This window comes from Salmo trutta, chromosome 29 (assembly GCF_901001165.1).
Source record: "Salmo trutta chromosome 29, fSalTru1.1, whole genome shotgun sequence".
NCBI lineage: Eukaryota > Metazoa > Chordata > Actinopteri > Salmoniformes > Salmonidae > Salmo > Salmo trutta.
The window spans coordinates 43,913,252-43,928,682 of record NC_042985.1 but is presented as its reverse complement, the minus strand read 5'-3'; the positions used below and the strand labels follow the sequence as shown (position 1 = coordinate 43,928,682).

The following is a 15,431-nucleotide window of genomic DNA, read 5'->3' as shown; positions in this document are numbered from 1 at the left end:
GCCTTGAGACAATTGAAACATGGATTGTGTATGTGTGCCATTCAGAGGGTGAATAGGCAAGACAAAAGATTGAAGTGCCTTTGAACAGGGTATGTTAGTAGGTGCCAGGTGCACCAGTTTGAGTGTGTCAAGAACTCCAATGCTGCTGGGTTTTTCACGCTCAACAGTTTCCCGTGTGTATCAAGAATGGTCATCTTATCACAACTGTCGGAAGCATTGGAGTCAACATGGGCCAGCATCCTGTGGAACGCTTTCGCCACCTTGTAGAGTCCATGTCCCGATGAATTGATGCTGTTATGAGGGCAAAATGGGGTGCAACTCAATATTAGGAATGTGTTCCTAAATTTCTGTGCACTCAGTCAAAAGTTGACACACCTACCTATTCCGGGGTTTTTATTTATTTTTACTTATTTTCTACATTGTAGAATAATAGTGAAGACATCAAGACTATTAAATAACACATATGGAATCATGTAGTATCCAAAAAAGTGTAAAAGGCCAGCATCCCAGAGTCACCTCTTCACTGTTGACGTTGAGACTGGTGTTTTGCGGGTACCATTTAATGAAGCTGCTAGTTGAGGACTTGTGAGGCGTCTGTTTCTCAAACTAGACACTAATGTACTTGTCCTCTTGCTCAGATGTGCACCGGGGCCTCCCACTCGTCTTTCTATTCTGGTTAGAGCCAGTTTGTGCTGTTCTCTGAAGGGAGTAGTACACAGCGTTGTACGAGATCTTCAGTTTCTTGGCAATTTCTCGCATGGAATAGCCTTAATTTCTCATAACAAGAATAGACTGACGAGTTTCATTTTGAGCCTGTAATCGAACCCAAAAATGCTTGTGCTCCAGATTCTCAACTAGTCTAAAGAAGGCCAGTTTTATTGCTTCTTTAATCAGAACAACAGTTTTCAGCTGTGCTAAGATAATTGCAAAAGGGTTTTCTAATGATCAATTAGCCTTTTAAAACAGTAAACTTGGATTAGCTAACACAACGTGCCATTGGAACACAGGAGTGACGGTTGCTGATAATGGACCTCTGTACGCCTATGTAGATATTCCATAAAATAAAATCTGCCGTTTTCAGCTACAATAGTCATTTACAACATTAATAACAATGTCTAAACTGTATTTATGATGAGTTTGATGTTATTTTAATGGACAAAAAATATGCTTTTCTTTCAAAAACATTTCTAAGTGACCCAAACTTCTGAACGGTAGTATATATATATATATATATATATATAGACACATTATACAGCAATGTGATAGGCACTGCACTGTGCAATTTGGGACTAATAAAGAACTACTACTGGTACTATTAGCAACCAATGATCTCACTGAATGCCTTGTTCAATGTCCAATGGCATTTCACTCTAACACATTTCAAGGATGATTTGCTCGGTACTTGTTTGAGTGACACTTTTGTGAACTAATGTTTCAATTGTCCTTGCCACTGAGTGGGCATTATTGAATTGCAACTTTTATGTACCTCTATTTTATGATCATCTCTCTCATTGTTTAACACGGACTCTCTTTCTTTCAGTGAAGCCTCATCAAGATACATTTTGTTTGTCATCCTATAAAATGATGCCAAAGGTATGGTTTTTATTGATCATGGTTGGTATTAGAGCTTTGCCTGACGACTCATACAGAATTTAATTATGCTTCTCTATATATCGCTACATACATTCATCATGGAGAAGAAATGTTACTGGATCTGGCATTTTGCCCTAGTAATATAGATGGGTAGCAAGGCAAATTAGAGTGCACATACACATTTTAGAGGTAGTTCAATTTCCCAACTAGTAAAGTTTTCACCAATTTATTTATCTGGAAACAGTATAAGTTAAGTGTGTCCATCTATGTTACACAGAATCCTACAGATGAAGAACCATATATGTAAAAAATAAATAATAAAAATGGACAAACATGACATGTCATTATATATTAGTAATACAGTATGGTGCAATACCAGTCAAACATTTGAACACACCTACTCATTCAATGGTTTTTCTTTATTTGTACTATTTTCAACATTGTAGAATAATAGTGAAGACATCAAAACTATGAAATAAACAAATCAAAAATATATTTAATATTTGAGATTCTTCAAATAGCCACCCTTTGCCTTGACAGCTTTGCACACTCTTGGCATTCTCTCAACCAGCTTCACTTGGAATGCTTTTCCACCAGTCTTGAAGGAGTTCCCACATATGCTGAGCACTTGTTGGCTGCTTTTCCTTCACTCTGCGGTCCAACTCATCCCAAACCATCTCAATTGGGTTGATGTTGGGTGATTGTGCAGGCCAGGTCATCTGATGCAGCACTCCGTCACTCTCCTTCTTGGTCAAATAGCCCTTATACAGCCTAGAGGTGTGTTGGGTCATTGTCCTGTTGAAAAACAAATTATAGTCCCACTAAGCGCAAACCAGATGGGATGGCATATCGCTGCAGAATGCTGTGGTAGCCATGCTGGTTAAGTGTGCCTTGAATTCTAAATAAATCACTGACAGTATCACCAGCAAAGCACCCCCACACCAGCACATCTCTTCCTACGTGCTTCATGGTGGGAACCACACTCGGAGATCATCTGTTCACCTACTCTGCATCTCACAAAGACACGGCGGTTGGAACCAAGAATCTCAAATTTGGACTCATCAGACCAAAGGACAGATATGCACTGGTCTAATGTCCGTTGCTCGTGTTTCTTGGCCCAAGCAAGTGTCTTCTTATTATTGGTGTCCTTTAGTAGTGGGGGGGGTTTTCAGCAAGAATTTGACCATGAAGGCCTGATTCACGCAGTCTCCTCTGAACAGGTGATGTTGAGATGTGTCTGTTACTTGAACTCTGACGCGTTTATTTGGGCTGCAATTTCTGAGGCTGGTAACTCTAATGAACTTATCCTCTGCAGCAGAGGTAACTCTGGGTCTTCCTTTACTGTGGCGGTCCTCATGAGAGCCAGTTTCATCAAAGTGCTTGATGGTTTTTGCGACTGCACTTGAAGAAACTATGAAAGTCCTTGAAATTTTCCGGATTGACTGACCTTCATGTTTTAAAGTAATGATGGACTGTCATTTCTCTTTGCTTATTTGAGCTCTTCTTACCATAATATGGACTTGGTCTTTTACCAGATAGGGGTGGTATACAGAAGATCGGGCTATCTTGTCACAACACGACTGATTGGCTCAAACGCATTAAGAAAGAAAGACATTCACAAATTAACTTTTAAACAAGGCACACCTGTTAATTGAAATGCATTCCAGGTGACTACCTCATGAAGCTGGTTGAGAGAATGCCAAGAGTGTTGTTACTATGAAGCATCTCAAATCTAAAATATATTTTGATTTGTTAAAAAAAAATTGTTGGTTACTACATGATTCCATATGTGTTATTTCATAGTTATGATGTCTTCACTATTATTTGACAATGTAGAAAATAGTACAAATTAAGATACACCCTGGAATGAGCAGGTGGGTCCAATCTTTTGACTGGTACTGTGTATGCCATGTAGCAGACACTTTTATCCAGAGTGACTTACACAAGTGAGTGCATATGACCCGGAAGTTGCTAGTGCCATGATCTACAAACTGAGCCACAATCTCAATGTTGTTGCTGTGTGTCTGACCCTGTGACCTTTGACCCTTTGTGTGTTTGGGAGCAGCAGCTGACCCGCACCTCACCTGGGAGTGTGTGTTCCCTCCGTGGTATCAGCATCCCAGGATCCCTAGCCGTGGCCATCACAGTGAGTCTGCACCATAAGGCAGCCACTCCTCCCCACACACACACACACACACACACACCCCCTCGTGGGGACCTAAAATGTATTTCTATTCAAAATCCTATTTTCCTTAACCCCTAACCCTAAACCTTACCCTAATTCTAACAATAATTTGAACCCTTAACCTAACCCCTAAGCTTAAAATAGCCTTTGTCCTCATGGGGAGAATTTTCCTTGTTTAACTGTCCTGGTGGGGACTTTTGGGGATTTCAGGTCCCCACGAGGATGGAAGAATAAGACCACATACACACACCTCACATGACAATGCAATCCCATGTCATGTTCTCTCTCTTCTTATATTCCTCTTTCCAGGCCAAAATGGACAATCAGGTCATTGGCTATAAGGACTTGGCAGCCATCCCCAAAGACAAGGCGATATTGGACATTGAGAGGCCGGACTTAATGATCTACGAACCCCATTTCAATTACACGCCTCTGGAACTATCGGAGGTGCCCCGAAGCAGAGAGGTCATAGGGCACAGCACACCACCCTCCATCATATTACAGCGCTAAGGATTTCCTCTCTATCCTAATGGTTTACCATTAAGGTTTAGGGCGCAGATATCCTTCTCTTGTTTGGAATGGCCCTATTGTATTCAGGATGTATTTATATGATTAACAGTTAAGGATCATATGAGTTTTTGTCTATCCTACTATGACACAAGTGGTGTTCTATCAAGACAAACATAATATAAATTGTCATTGATTACACTTTTTTAGCTAACCTGTTTGACTAGTTAAGTGATTCTAATATTTGTCCTATTAACTCTGTGTGTGATAGGATACAACTCCACTATATATAGACTATATACAATGTATGCATTAATATATACTCGTGTATGCATATCTGTCAAACAATGTATGCATTAATATATACTCGTGTATGCATATCTGTCAAACAATGTATGCATTAATATATACTCGTGTATGCATATCTGTCAAACAATGTATGCATTAATATATACTCGTGTATGCATATCTGTCAAACAATGTATGCATTAATATATACTCGTGTATGCATATCTGTCAAACAATGTATGCATTAATATATACTCGTGTATGCATATCTGTCAAACAATGTATGCATTAATATATACTCGTGTATGCATATCTGTCAAACAATGTATGCATTAATATATACTCGTGTATGCATATCTGTCAAACAATGTATGCATTAATATATACTCGTGTATGCATATCTGTCAAACAAATATATGCATTAATATATACTCGTGTATGCATATCTGTCAAACAATGTATGCATTAATATATACTCGTGTATGCATATCTGTCAAACAATGTATGCATTAATATATACTCGTGTATGCATATCTGTCAAACAATGTATGCATTAATATATACTCGTGTATGCATATCTGTCAAACAATGTATGCATTAATATATACTCGTGTATGCATATCTGTCAAACAATGTATGCATTAATATATACTCGTGTATGCATATCTGTCAAACTAATATATGCATTAATATATACTCGTGTATGCATATCTGTCAAACAATGTATGCATTAATATATACTCGTGTATGCATATCTGTCAAACTAATATATATATATATATATATATAAAAAAATTGCACCATTGAAATGCAGGGTAGGTACATTTAGCCTGTTTGGCCTGCGTGTAGTGTTTTCTCCCATGCAAACACTTAGCTGAGCCTCAATTGGCACCTTATTATATTGTGCACTACTTTTGACCAGAGCCCTATACTATTTAGGGAAAAGGGTGCTATGTGGGACACAGAGTTATTACAGAGATCAATGGAACTCAATAAGGGCTTTCTAGAAATTGTGATGTGATCAGATTTTGTCATTTCTCTTTGTCTGGCGAAACTGACTCACTAAGCCCACAAAGGAGAATGCAGCCTAGGGAGAAAATACAACTGATCAAACAGCCATCTGTTTCTTTTCTCTCCTTCAGAGGTCCATGTCTCCGTGTTCATTCTCCCACCCGGCTTCTCCTGAGGTAAGATGGATGGATGGGGTCTGTGCTCTCGGATGAAGAATCATTTGAGCTGTTAATTGTCAGTCCACTGCCCAGTACCCCATAAAGAGCTCTTATCTCCTCTCCTATCTCTTCATACGGTCACACACACCTACTATTTGTAATTATGGAATCGTTATTGAAAGGTTTTGTGCTCCACTGGTATGGTTAAAAACACACACACACACACACACACACACACACTTAAGTGATAATGCCCTCGAAGCAGGTATTTGGAGGATATATTCGCATGTCTCGGGCCGGCAAACCGTGCCAATTTATCCTCCAAACACCGGCTTCGAGGACATTATTGCTTTTATACAACGTGTTACCAACATATTCCAATAATGATTGACATATTTTCATTAAATACGTTATTTTAATTAATTTATTCATGCCATTTCATTCTTCCACAAGATATAGTCCCAACACAAATCTAGGGTTGCTACTCTAGCTGGCAGGTTGTTCGTTCTATCAGTTCGGTCGCCAGAGACGCGACCCAGTCGTTAAGTCTTTTTGTTCTAAGTAGTTCATTCTAAATGTTCCTTTGCCATGATGGCTGGCAAAGTTCTTACCCCTTGCTTGCTAGCTAGCCAACTTTGGCTAACACAGTCACATCAAACAGTGTAGCCAGAATAACAGCAAAGTAGCTGTTATTTACAACTGCGACCTGGCCAAGATAAAGCATAGCAGTGCGACAAAAACAACAGAGTTACACAAACAAACGTACAGTCAATAACACAAAATAAAAATTTGTTCCAGTCATTGGCAGCAGAGAACTGGAAGGAAAAGCGGCCAAAGTAAGTGTTGGCTTTGGGGATGACCAGTTCAATATACCTGCTGGAGCGCATGCTACGGGTGGGTGTTGCTATGGTGACCAGTGAGCTGAGATAAGGTGGGGCTTTACCTAGCAAAGACTTATAGATGACCTGGAGCCAGTGGGTTTGGTGACGGATATATAGTGAGGGCCAGCCAACGAGAGCATAGAGGTCGCAGTGGTGGGTAGTATATGGGACTTTGGTGATTAAAAAACGGATGGCACTGTGATATACTACATCCAGTTTACTGAGTAGAGTGTTGGGGGCTATTTTGTAAATGACATCACCGAAGTCAAGGGTACGTTTGGCAGCATGAGTGAAGGAGGCTTTGTTGCGAAATAGGAAGCAGATTCTAGATTTAATTTTGGATTGGAGATGCTTAATGTGAGTTTGAAAGGAGAGTTTACAGTCTTAACCAGACACCTAGGTATTTGTAGTTGTCCACATATTCTAGATCAGAACCATCCAGAGAAGTGATGCTAGTCGGGCAGGAGGGTGCGGGCAGCAATCGGTTGAAGAGCATGCATTTAGTTTTACTAGCATTTAGAAGCAGTTGGAGGCCACGGAAGGAGTGTTGAATGGCGTTGAAGCTTGTTAGGAGGTTAACACAGTGTCCAAAGAAGGACCAGATGTATACAGAAAGGTGTCGTCTGCGTTAGAGGTGGATCAGAGAATCACCAGCAGCAAGAGCGACATCTTTGATGAATACAGAGAAAAGAGTCGGCCTGAGAATTGAGCCCTGTGGCACCCCCATAGAGACTGCCAGAGGTCCGGACAACAGGCCCTCCAATTTGAAACATTGAACTCTGAGAAGTACTTGGTGAACCAGGCGAGGCAGTCATTTGAGAAGCCAAGGCTATGGAGTCTGCCTATAAGAATGTGGTGATTGACAGAGTCGAAAGCCTTGGCCAAGTCAATGAAGACGGCTGCACAGTACTGTCTTCTATTGATGGCGGTTATGATATCGTTTAGGACCTTGAGCGTGGCTGAGGTGCACCCATGGCTTTTTGGGCAAGTTGCTGCAGGGGGTGCTGAGGTGTTGGCCGGGGTAGGGGTAGCCAGGTGGAAAGCCATGGCCAGCTGGGGAAAAAGGCTTATTGAAATTATCGATTATCGTAGATTTATTGGTGGTGTCGTGTCTTTGGCATCATTAAACTGAATACTTATTTTTATCAAATTAATTCTCTGTAATTATTATTACGTGATTAAACTAACTTAATCATGTAACTGTAATTAACTAGTAAGTCTGGGCACCAAGGAAAATATTCAGATTACAAAGATATAACTTTCAGATATTTTAATATCTGATCAATTAGTCTTCTAATTAATGAATTATTCTTTACCTCACATTAGTCTCATTCCAAACGTTGTAAATTGTTGGTTATCTGCACGAACCCAGTCTTCACTATGAATCATCCATACATCAATTGTCTTAAATCATTTATTTACTAACTAAATAATCACAGAAATGCATAAACAAACAAACAGTAGATATAGTTGCAAGGAAATTATAGGGGAATGTGCCCTAGTGGGCTAAACCGGCATGGCGGCTTGTTAGACAAAGGGACTGAGGAGGGCGCAAAAGATAAGACACTACAAAGTTGATAATTATAACAATTGAAATGCTAATCCTTTGCACATGAACGCTCACTCATTCAGGAATAATTGCAATCAATATATATATTTACGCTCAGTGTGTTGTCGTGATCTCTGTTGGAAAGTTTGTTTCTGTTGGAGAGTTTGTCTGCCCTCTCTCTCTCTGCCGTGGTGAGAATGGATAGTTCAGAGTAACATTCAATGTTGTTATAGAATAGATGTTTTGGCAGTTGTCGCCCTTCGCATTCACGGGTACATAATTCCTAGCTGCAGACTAATTAATTAGTATCAAAGATTTGTTCTTATTCTGTCGGTATCGATAGTCTGAGTTTAACCACGTGGTATGGTTAAGATTTCAGCAATCGACTCAAGCCTTAGCCCTCACGGTTATTGAGGTAAGCTGGTCTGAAACCTTAGCCCTCTCGTGGTTATCGAGGTAAGCTGGTCTCTACTCAAACCTTAGCCCTCTCGTAATTGAGAGAAGCATGGTGAAGATAAATTCCCAAGGTGGGTGTTATATTCGGAAGAGCAGAAAGGGGCTGTCCCGTGATGCCAGATCAATGTCTGTGCTCATGGGGCGGGCCAATGATTTAGTTAAACTCCAAAAGGGAACTGGAGTTTCCTTCATTAAACAGTTTAAAATCACATTACATCATTTCACAAATAGTTTCATCTTTACTCATTCATTTTATACAACAATTAGATGCAAGCCTCATAACTGAAACTCTTGTATAAACAGGGTTATGGTAATGTGGCTGTATTGTCTCTCATGAGTTTCACAAAATTTTACAAAACGAACCCGTTTGTAGCTGGCTACTTCACCGACCGTTTATACATTCTCCAGAACATGAATATTGTTCAGTTCTCAAGTTCTGTGATGTGGAAGAAATTCCTTTGTGCTCCTGTGAAACCTTTTCTCTCTCTATACTGTCTGGCCATGAGGAAGAGAGTCTCCTCCAGGAATTTACGACCTGAGATAACAGCAGCCTGGGTGTAGGCGAGAGAGGGAGGGGGAAGGCACGCTATACCCAAAGAGGGCCACGTCATGACATTGGTGACAGTGTTTCTGCTCCTCAGTGCAGTGGGCAGCTGGGAGGAGGTGCTCTTATTCTCCATGTACTTTAGTGTCCCAAAACCTTTTGGAATTAATGCTACAGCAAGCAAATTTCTGTTTGAAAAAGCTACCCTTAGCTTTCCTAACTAACTGTGTATATTGGTTCCTGACTTCCCTGAAGAGTTGCATATTCGATGCTAATGCAGAACACCACAGGATGTTTTTGTGCTGGTCAAGGGCAGTCAAGTCTGGGGTGAAGCAAGGGCTATATCTGTTCTTAGTTCTACATTTTTTGAATGGGGCATGCTTATTTCAGATGGAGAGGAAAGCACTTCTGAAGAGCAACCAGGCATCCTCTACTAACGGGATGAGGTCAATATCCTTCCAGGATACCCGGGCCAGGTCGATTAGAAAGGCCTGCTTGCTGAAGTGTTTTAGGGAGCGTTTGACAGTGATGAGGGGTGGTCGTTTGACCGCGGACCCATAATGGACGCATGCAATGAGGCAGTGATCGCTGAGATCCTGGTTGAAGACAGCAGAGGTGTATTTAGAGGGCAAGTTGGTCAGGATGATATCTAAGAGGGTGCCCATGGTTAGGGGTTTTGGGTTGTACCTGGTAGGTTCCTTGATAATTTGTGTGAGATTGAGGGCATCTAGTTTAGATTGTGGGACGGCCGGGGTGTTAAGCATGTCCCAGTTTAAGTCACCTAACAGTACAAACTCTGAAGATGGATGGGGAGCAATCAATTCACATATGGTGTCCTGGGGGCTGAAGGGGTCTATAACAAGCGGCAACGGTGAGAGACGTGTTTCTGGAAAGGTTATTTTAAAAGAATAAGCGCGAATTGTTTTGGCACAGACCTGGATAGTATGACAGAATATCTGCAGTAGATTAACTCCACCCCCTTTGACAGTTCTGTCTTGTCGGAAAATGTTATAGTTAGGGATGGAAATGTCAGGATTTTTGGTGGCCTTCCTAAGCCAGGATTCAGACACGGCTAGGACATCCGTGTTGGCAGAGTGTGCTAAAGCAGTGAATAAAACAAACTTAGGGAGGAGGCTTCTAATGTTAACATGCATGAACCCAAGGCTTTTACGGTTACAGAAGTCAACAAATGAGAGCGCCTGGGGAATGGGAGTGATGCTGGGGGCTGCTGGGCCTGGGTTAACCTCTACATCACCAGAGGAACAGAGGAGGAGGAGGATAAGAGTATGGCTAAAGGCTAAAAGAACTGGTCGTCTATTGTGTTCGGAACAGAGAGTAAAGGGGGCAGGTTTCTGGGCACAGAAGGATAGATTCAAGGCATTGCATACAGACAAGGGTATGGTAGGATGTGAGTACAGTGGAGGTAAGCCTAGGCATTGAGTGACGATTAGAGAGGTTTTGTCTCGTGAAGCACCATTTAAGCCAGGTGCGGTCACCGCATGTGTGGGGGGGGGGGGAACAACAGGGCTAGCTATGGCGTATTGAGCAGGGCTGGAGGCTCTACAGTGAAATGAGACAAAAATGACTAACCAAAAAAGCAATAGACAAGGCATATTGACTTTAGGGAGAGGTGTGTGTAGCCTAGTAATCACAGGGTCCAGTGAGTAGCTAGGCGAGCTGGAGGCACGGAGATTCAGACAGATTCAGACAGCTAGCAGCAGGCTAGCAGATAGTCCTCAGGGGGACGTCGCAACGTCGGAGCCTGTTGAAACCCTCTCGGACAGTTACGTCGGCAGACCAGTCGTGATGGATCGGCGGGGCTTCGTGTCGGCAGCAAAGGGTCCAGGCCAATTGGCAAAAGAGGTAATTGAAGCCCAGGAATTCTTGGTAGATCTATTCGGCTAGCCGGGAGATGGGCCTAGATTCGAGGCTAGCTCCAGGCTAACTGGTGCTTGCTTCGGGACAGAGACGTTAGCCAAGAGTAGCCACTTGGATAGCAGCTAGCTAACTGCGATGATCCGGAGTAAAGGTTCAGAGCTTGCGGTTGGAATCCGGAGATATGGTGGAGAAAAGCAGTCCGATATGCTTTGGATTGATATCGCGCTGTGCTGGATGGCAGGAGTTGACCGGGCTGAAGCTGGCAGATGTCCCAGTTAACGTTGATGGCTAACTAGCAGTGGCTAACTGACTACTAGCTAGTAGCTGGCTAGCTTGAAGGGGGTTACGGTTCTAAAGTATAAAGAATAGCAGATCCATACCGCATTGGGTGAGGCGGGTTGCAGGAGAGTATGTTCAGTCCGTAGATGGAAAAATGAGATTAAAAATATATACGAAGAAGGAAATTATATATACAAGGGACGGGACAAGACAATCAAAACATCCCACTGCTATGCCATCTTGGATTCAAATAGGTATTTCAACAGATTTTTTATTTGTGGAATAGACACCGGCAGGAATGCAGTTTTAACCAATCAGCATCCAGGATTAGACCCATCCATTGTCTAAAAGCCCACGACTCCACACAAGCACGTTTGCAAAAAGCAGTTACCATGGGAACAATGAGCATCTGTTACACTCTTATTGTTTGCTGTGACCTCACTGGCTTCTTCACTCAGGGACGAAATCTAATGTACACAGAACCCTCATTTTCATGCACTTTCCCTATGTGTGTTTGGGTTACGGTTTGAATATCAATTAGGATCCGGACAGTAATGTTAATCTCATGTGTCCCTAGACCATTCTATTCAAGGATCCCAAGGAGTGGCTGGAGAGCAGGGAGTCACCTGGAGGGTCATCAGCAGGTTCAAACCTCCAACTCAAAACCAGCTCTGCATTAGACACCGCCACCAAGCTCCCCACACAGCACTTTCACAGGCCAGGTATTGTAATCCATCAGCACACTTATCCCCTTCTCTTCTCCCTTCTCTGCCCTGCTTTGCTTTTCATCTGGGACTGATGACCATTTTGATTTTATCTTTTCATTGCAGATAATGGAATGAATATATACAAGAAGCCACCAATTTACAAACAAGGTATTTCATGCAACTTAATTGGTGTGTGTTGACAGTTTAGTAATTTACTGTATACTGGCATAATATTTGACATTAAAAGGTAACATTGGATGTTTTTCTGTGCACATTTACTGTATATCGCCTTGTGTTTGTGTGTGTGTGTGTGTCTAGATGTATTAGCATCCATCCCCCAGGGGAAACACATAGAGGATCTCATCATTGAGTCATCTAAATTCCCTGCCGCCCAGCCACCTGATCCCACCAAACCCTCCAAGATTGAGACAGATTACTGGCCCTGCCCCCCCTCCCTGGCTGCAGTTGGTATGTCTCACACTATTAATTACACAACTGTGAATAGTAATGTGTAGGGTTGCAAAGCCACAGGTATTTTAACAAAGTAACTGTAATCTTCTGTAATTTTGCTAATTCACAGGTAATCTATGGTACTTTATACTTGAATAACCTTTAAAAAAATGTATTCATACATATATATACACACACACACACACACACACACACACACACACACACACACACAGTTTAAAAAATGGTTTATCTGTGTCCATATTGTCCAAGAGTTTCTAGTGGATAGACCATATGGTTCAAGAGAAAATAGCCTAATTAATGGGGGGAAAAAGCATCTAATCATTAATGGGAGGATTTTTTATTAACTCTGCAACTCTTTCATGCATTTACTTTTTTTTTTGTTATTATTTTCTTTTTTGTACAACTGCCACCAGTTTGGTGCCAAAACATTTACAACAAAACACATTGACATAGTAAAATAAGTGTAAAAAAAATATATAAAAGACACTTCATGTTGAAACCTTCATATTAAACACCAATCGTATTCAATAAGTTGATGGTTTATATTTAGAATAATGTTTTACAGCTTTGTCATTCAGTTTTATACTTTAAAATAACTATTTTAAAATGTTATATACTTTACATGTGATAAGGCCAAAGATAAGACGCCTGTGATAATCTCAAGTACCCAAAAAGGCCACTAAACATTATCTTATAAAATTCCCCCAAATCTTGAAAATAACCAACATTTTGGTAGTTTACTGGTAAACTTTGAAAGTTTCCAGTAATATACCCTCCTTTTGCAACCCTAGTAGTGAACGATCCCAGCCAGCAAGCACTTATAAAACATTGGTGGCTATGAGGCAGCATACCATTGTAGGTACAGTAAACTGGTAAACTGATATCAGACCAGTGTCGCTAGCCATCATGGTGGCATGCCTCTAGCAACACAACAGCACACCGACCATCCTTAACAGTTCCAACAGTTAATGCTGCTCTTAGCCTGAAGTGTCGGCTACCGCTGTAAAGCCGATGGCTAAAATTGGCAGTGGGCTGCCAACTTTGCCGAGGCCGGGCCACTGATGAGCTACTAAGCTTCCAATGAGGAGGGATAGTGAGGGTTGGTAGTGGAGAGTAATAGAGCTTAGTAGTACCAGAGTTTCCTCTAACACTTGCCTCTCCTCTACCACAGAGACAGAGTGGAGGAAGAAGGCTGAGTCCCGGAGGAGGGAGGAGGGAGCGAGGGATGAGGAGGACGATGAATATGACAATGGAGACCTGTCCAATGATATGTGGGGACTACGGCAACTGCAGAAGCAGGAGCTCAACAAAGTACGGAACAGGTTTTATTTGTAACAAATTCTCCCAAATTTGGCTACTGAACGCATCTAAGTGTTTTCTTAAGTGTAACTCTATGATAGTGGTTGCTTTGAAAACCTTTTGACATTCTATATGTCTACCCTGCAGATTCAGTCGAACTTGGGAAAGATAATCTTGAAAGAGGAGCTGGATAACGCTGTGCCCATCCGCAGGAAAACTCGCTCACTGCCTGACCGGACAGCAATGCACATGGGTAAGAGAGAGGCAGATTCACTTTGTGTCCGTGAGAGTATGTTTATCAACCTTTTATGTTCAAGAGACCAGGAAACTAAGGTCCTTCTTCCTTGAAGGACTATTTATATTAACAATTTTACTTGCTTGACCAACAAGCAACATCCCAGGTAACCGGTGCTAATCCACAGTGAAGGGGTTGACTAACTGTTAGATTGTGAACTTGAGAGTGTGGTGGAAACGAGAAAGAAACACAAAATCACACATATGCTCCATTTAAAATCCTTTGTAGAAATGGTAAAGATTCCACACTTCCTCCACCTACAACATCACTTGTGTCCCAAATGGCACCCTATTCCCTACATTGTGTACTACTTTTGACCATGGGCCCTGGTCAAAAGTAGGGCACTATATGGGGAATAGTGTGGCATTTGGGGCGAAAATCATCCACCCCCGACTTTGTCCTGCATCTTCTCTTCTCCGTGACAGTCTCTTATATTCTGTAAGAAAACATTGACATGCCAGACAGACGAGCCTGTAAAAGCATATCGCTCTCCTGCCTTCACAGCTAGTTTCTGACAATGTTCTAGGCACGTTAAATGAGAACATTGCAAGAACAATCATGTGGCCAGTTATCTGTGGATCAGGAGAGTATTCCATCAAAGGACAGCCAAACACACATGTAGACATGTTCTCAGAACATAAGATATTAATATTCTAGACACGTTTCATGGAAAGTTGTCAAACATTTGTGTCCAGTTTGTTGTGGGTTAGGAGAATATTCCATCAACATCCCACCTAACACACAGAACATGTTTGCTTTGTTCTCAGAATATACAGTGCCTTCAGAAAGTATTCACACCCCTTGACTTTTTCCACATTTTGTTGTGTTACAGCCTGAATTTAAAATTGATTACATTTAGGTTTTGTGTCACTGGCCTACACACAATATCCCATCCCATAATGTCAAAGTGTTTGTAGAAATTTTTACCAATTAATAAAAAAATTAAAAGCTGACATGTCTCGAGTCAATATGTCTTCAACCCCTTTGTTGGCAAGCCTAAATAAGTTCAGGAGTAAAAAACAAGTCACATAACACGTTGCATAGACTCACTGTGTACCATAATAATGTTTACATGATTTTTGAATAACTACCGCATCGCTACCCCACACATACTGTAAGGTTATCTGTAAGGTCCCTCAGTCGAGCAGTGAATTTCAAACACAGATTTAACCACAAAGACCAGGGAGGTTTACCAATGCCTTGCAAAGAAGGGCACCTATTGGTAGATGGGTAATTTAAAAAGCAGAAATATGAGCATGGTGAACTTATTATTACACTTTGGATGGTGTATCAATACACCCAGTCGTTACATAGATGCAGGTGTCCT

At 41.5% G+C, this 15,431-nt stretch overlaps 1 protein-coding gene across 4 annotated transcripts in view; it reads left to right on the top strand.

The window, feature by feature from the left end:
• LOC115167669 (dematin) overlaps positions 1–15,431 on the top strand; it is an 82,269-nt gene that overhangs the window by 39,262 nt on the left and 27,576 nt on the right. For all 4 annotated transcript variants that reach the window (XM_029722293.1, XM_029722296.1, XM_029722295.1 and 1 more), the window contains 9 exons: positions 1,541–1,593; positions 3,659–3,739; positions 4,088–4,243; positions 5,716–5,760; positions 11,907–12,051; positions 12,160–12,204; positions 12,355–12,504; positions 13,682–13,821; positions 13,957–14,062. In XM_029722293.1, coding sequence (XP_029578153.1) covers positions 1,541–1,593; positions 3,659–3,739; positions 4,088–4,243; positions 5,716–5,760; positions 11,907–12,051; positions 12,160–12,204; positions 12,355–12,504; positions 13,682–13,821; positions 13,957–14,062 — 921 coding nt within the window. The remainder of the gene's footprint in view (positions 1–1,540; positions 1,594–3,658; positions 3,740–4,087; positions 4,244–5,715; positions 5,761–11,906; positions 12,052–12,159; positions 12,205–12,354; positions 12,505–13,681; positions 13,822–13,956; positions 14,063–15,431) is intronic.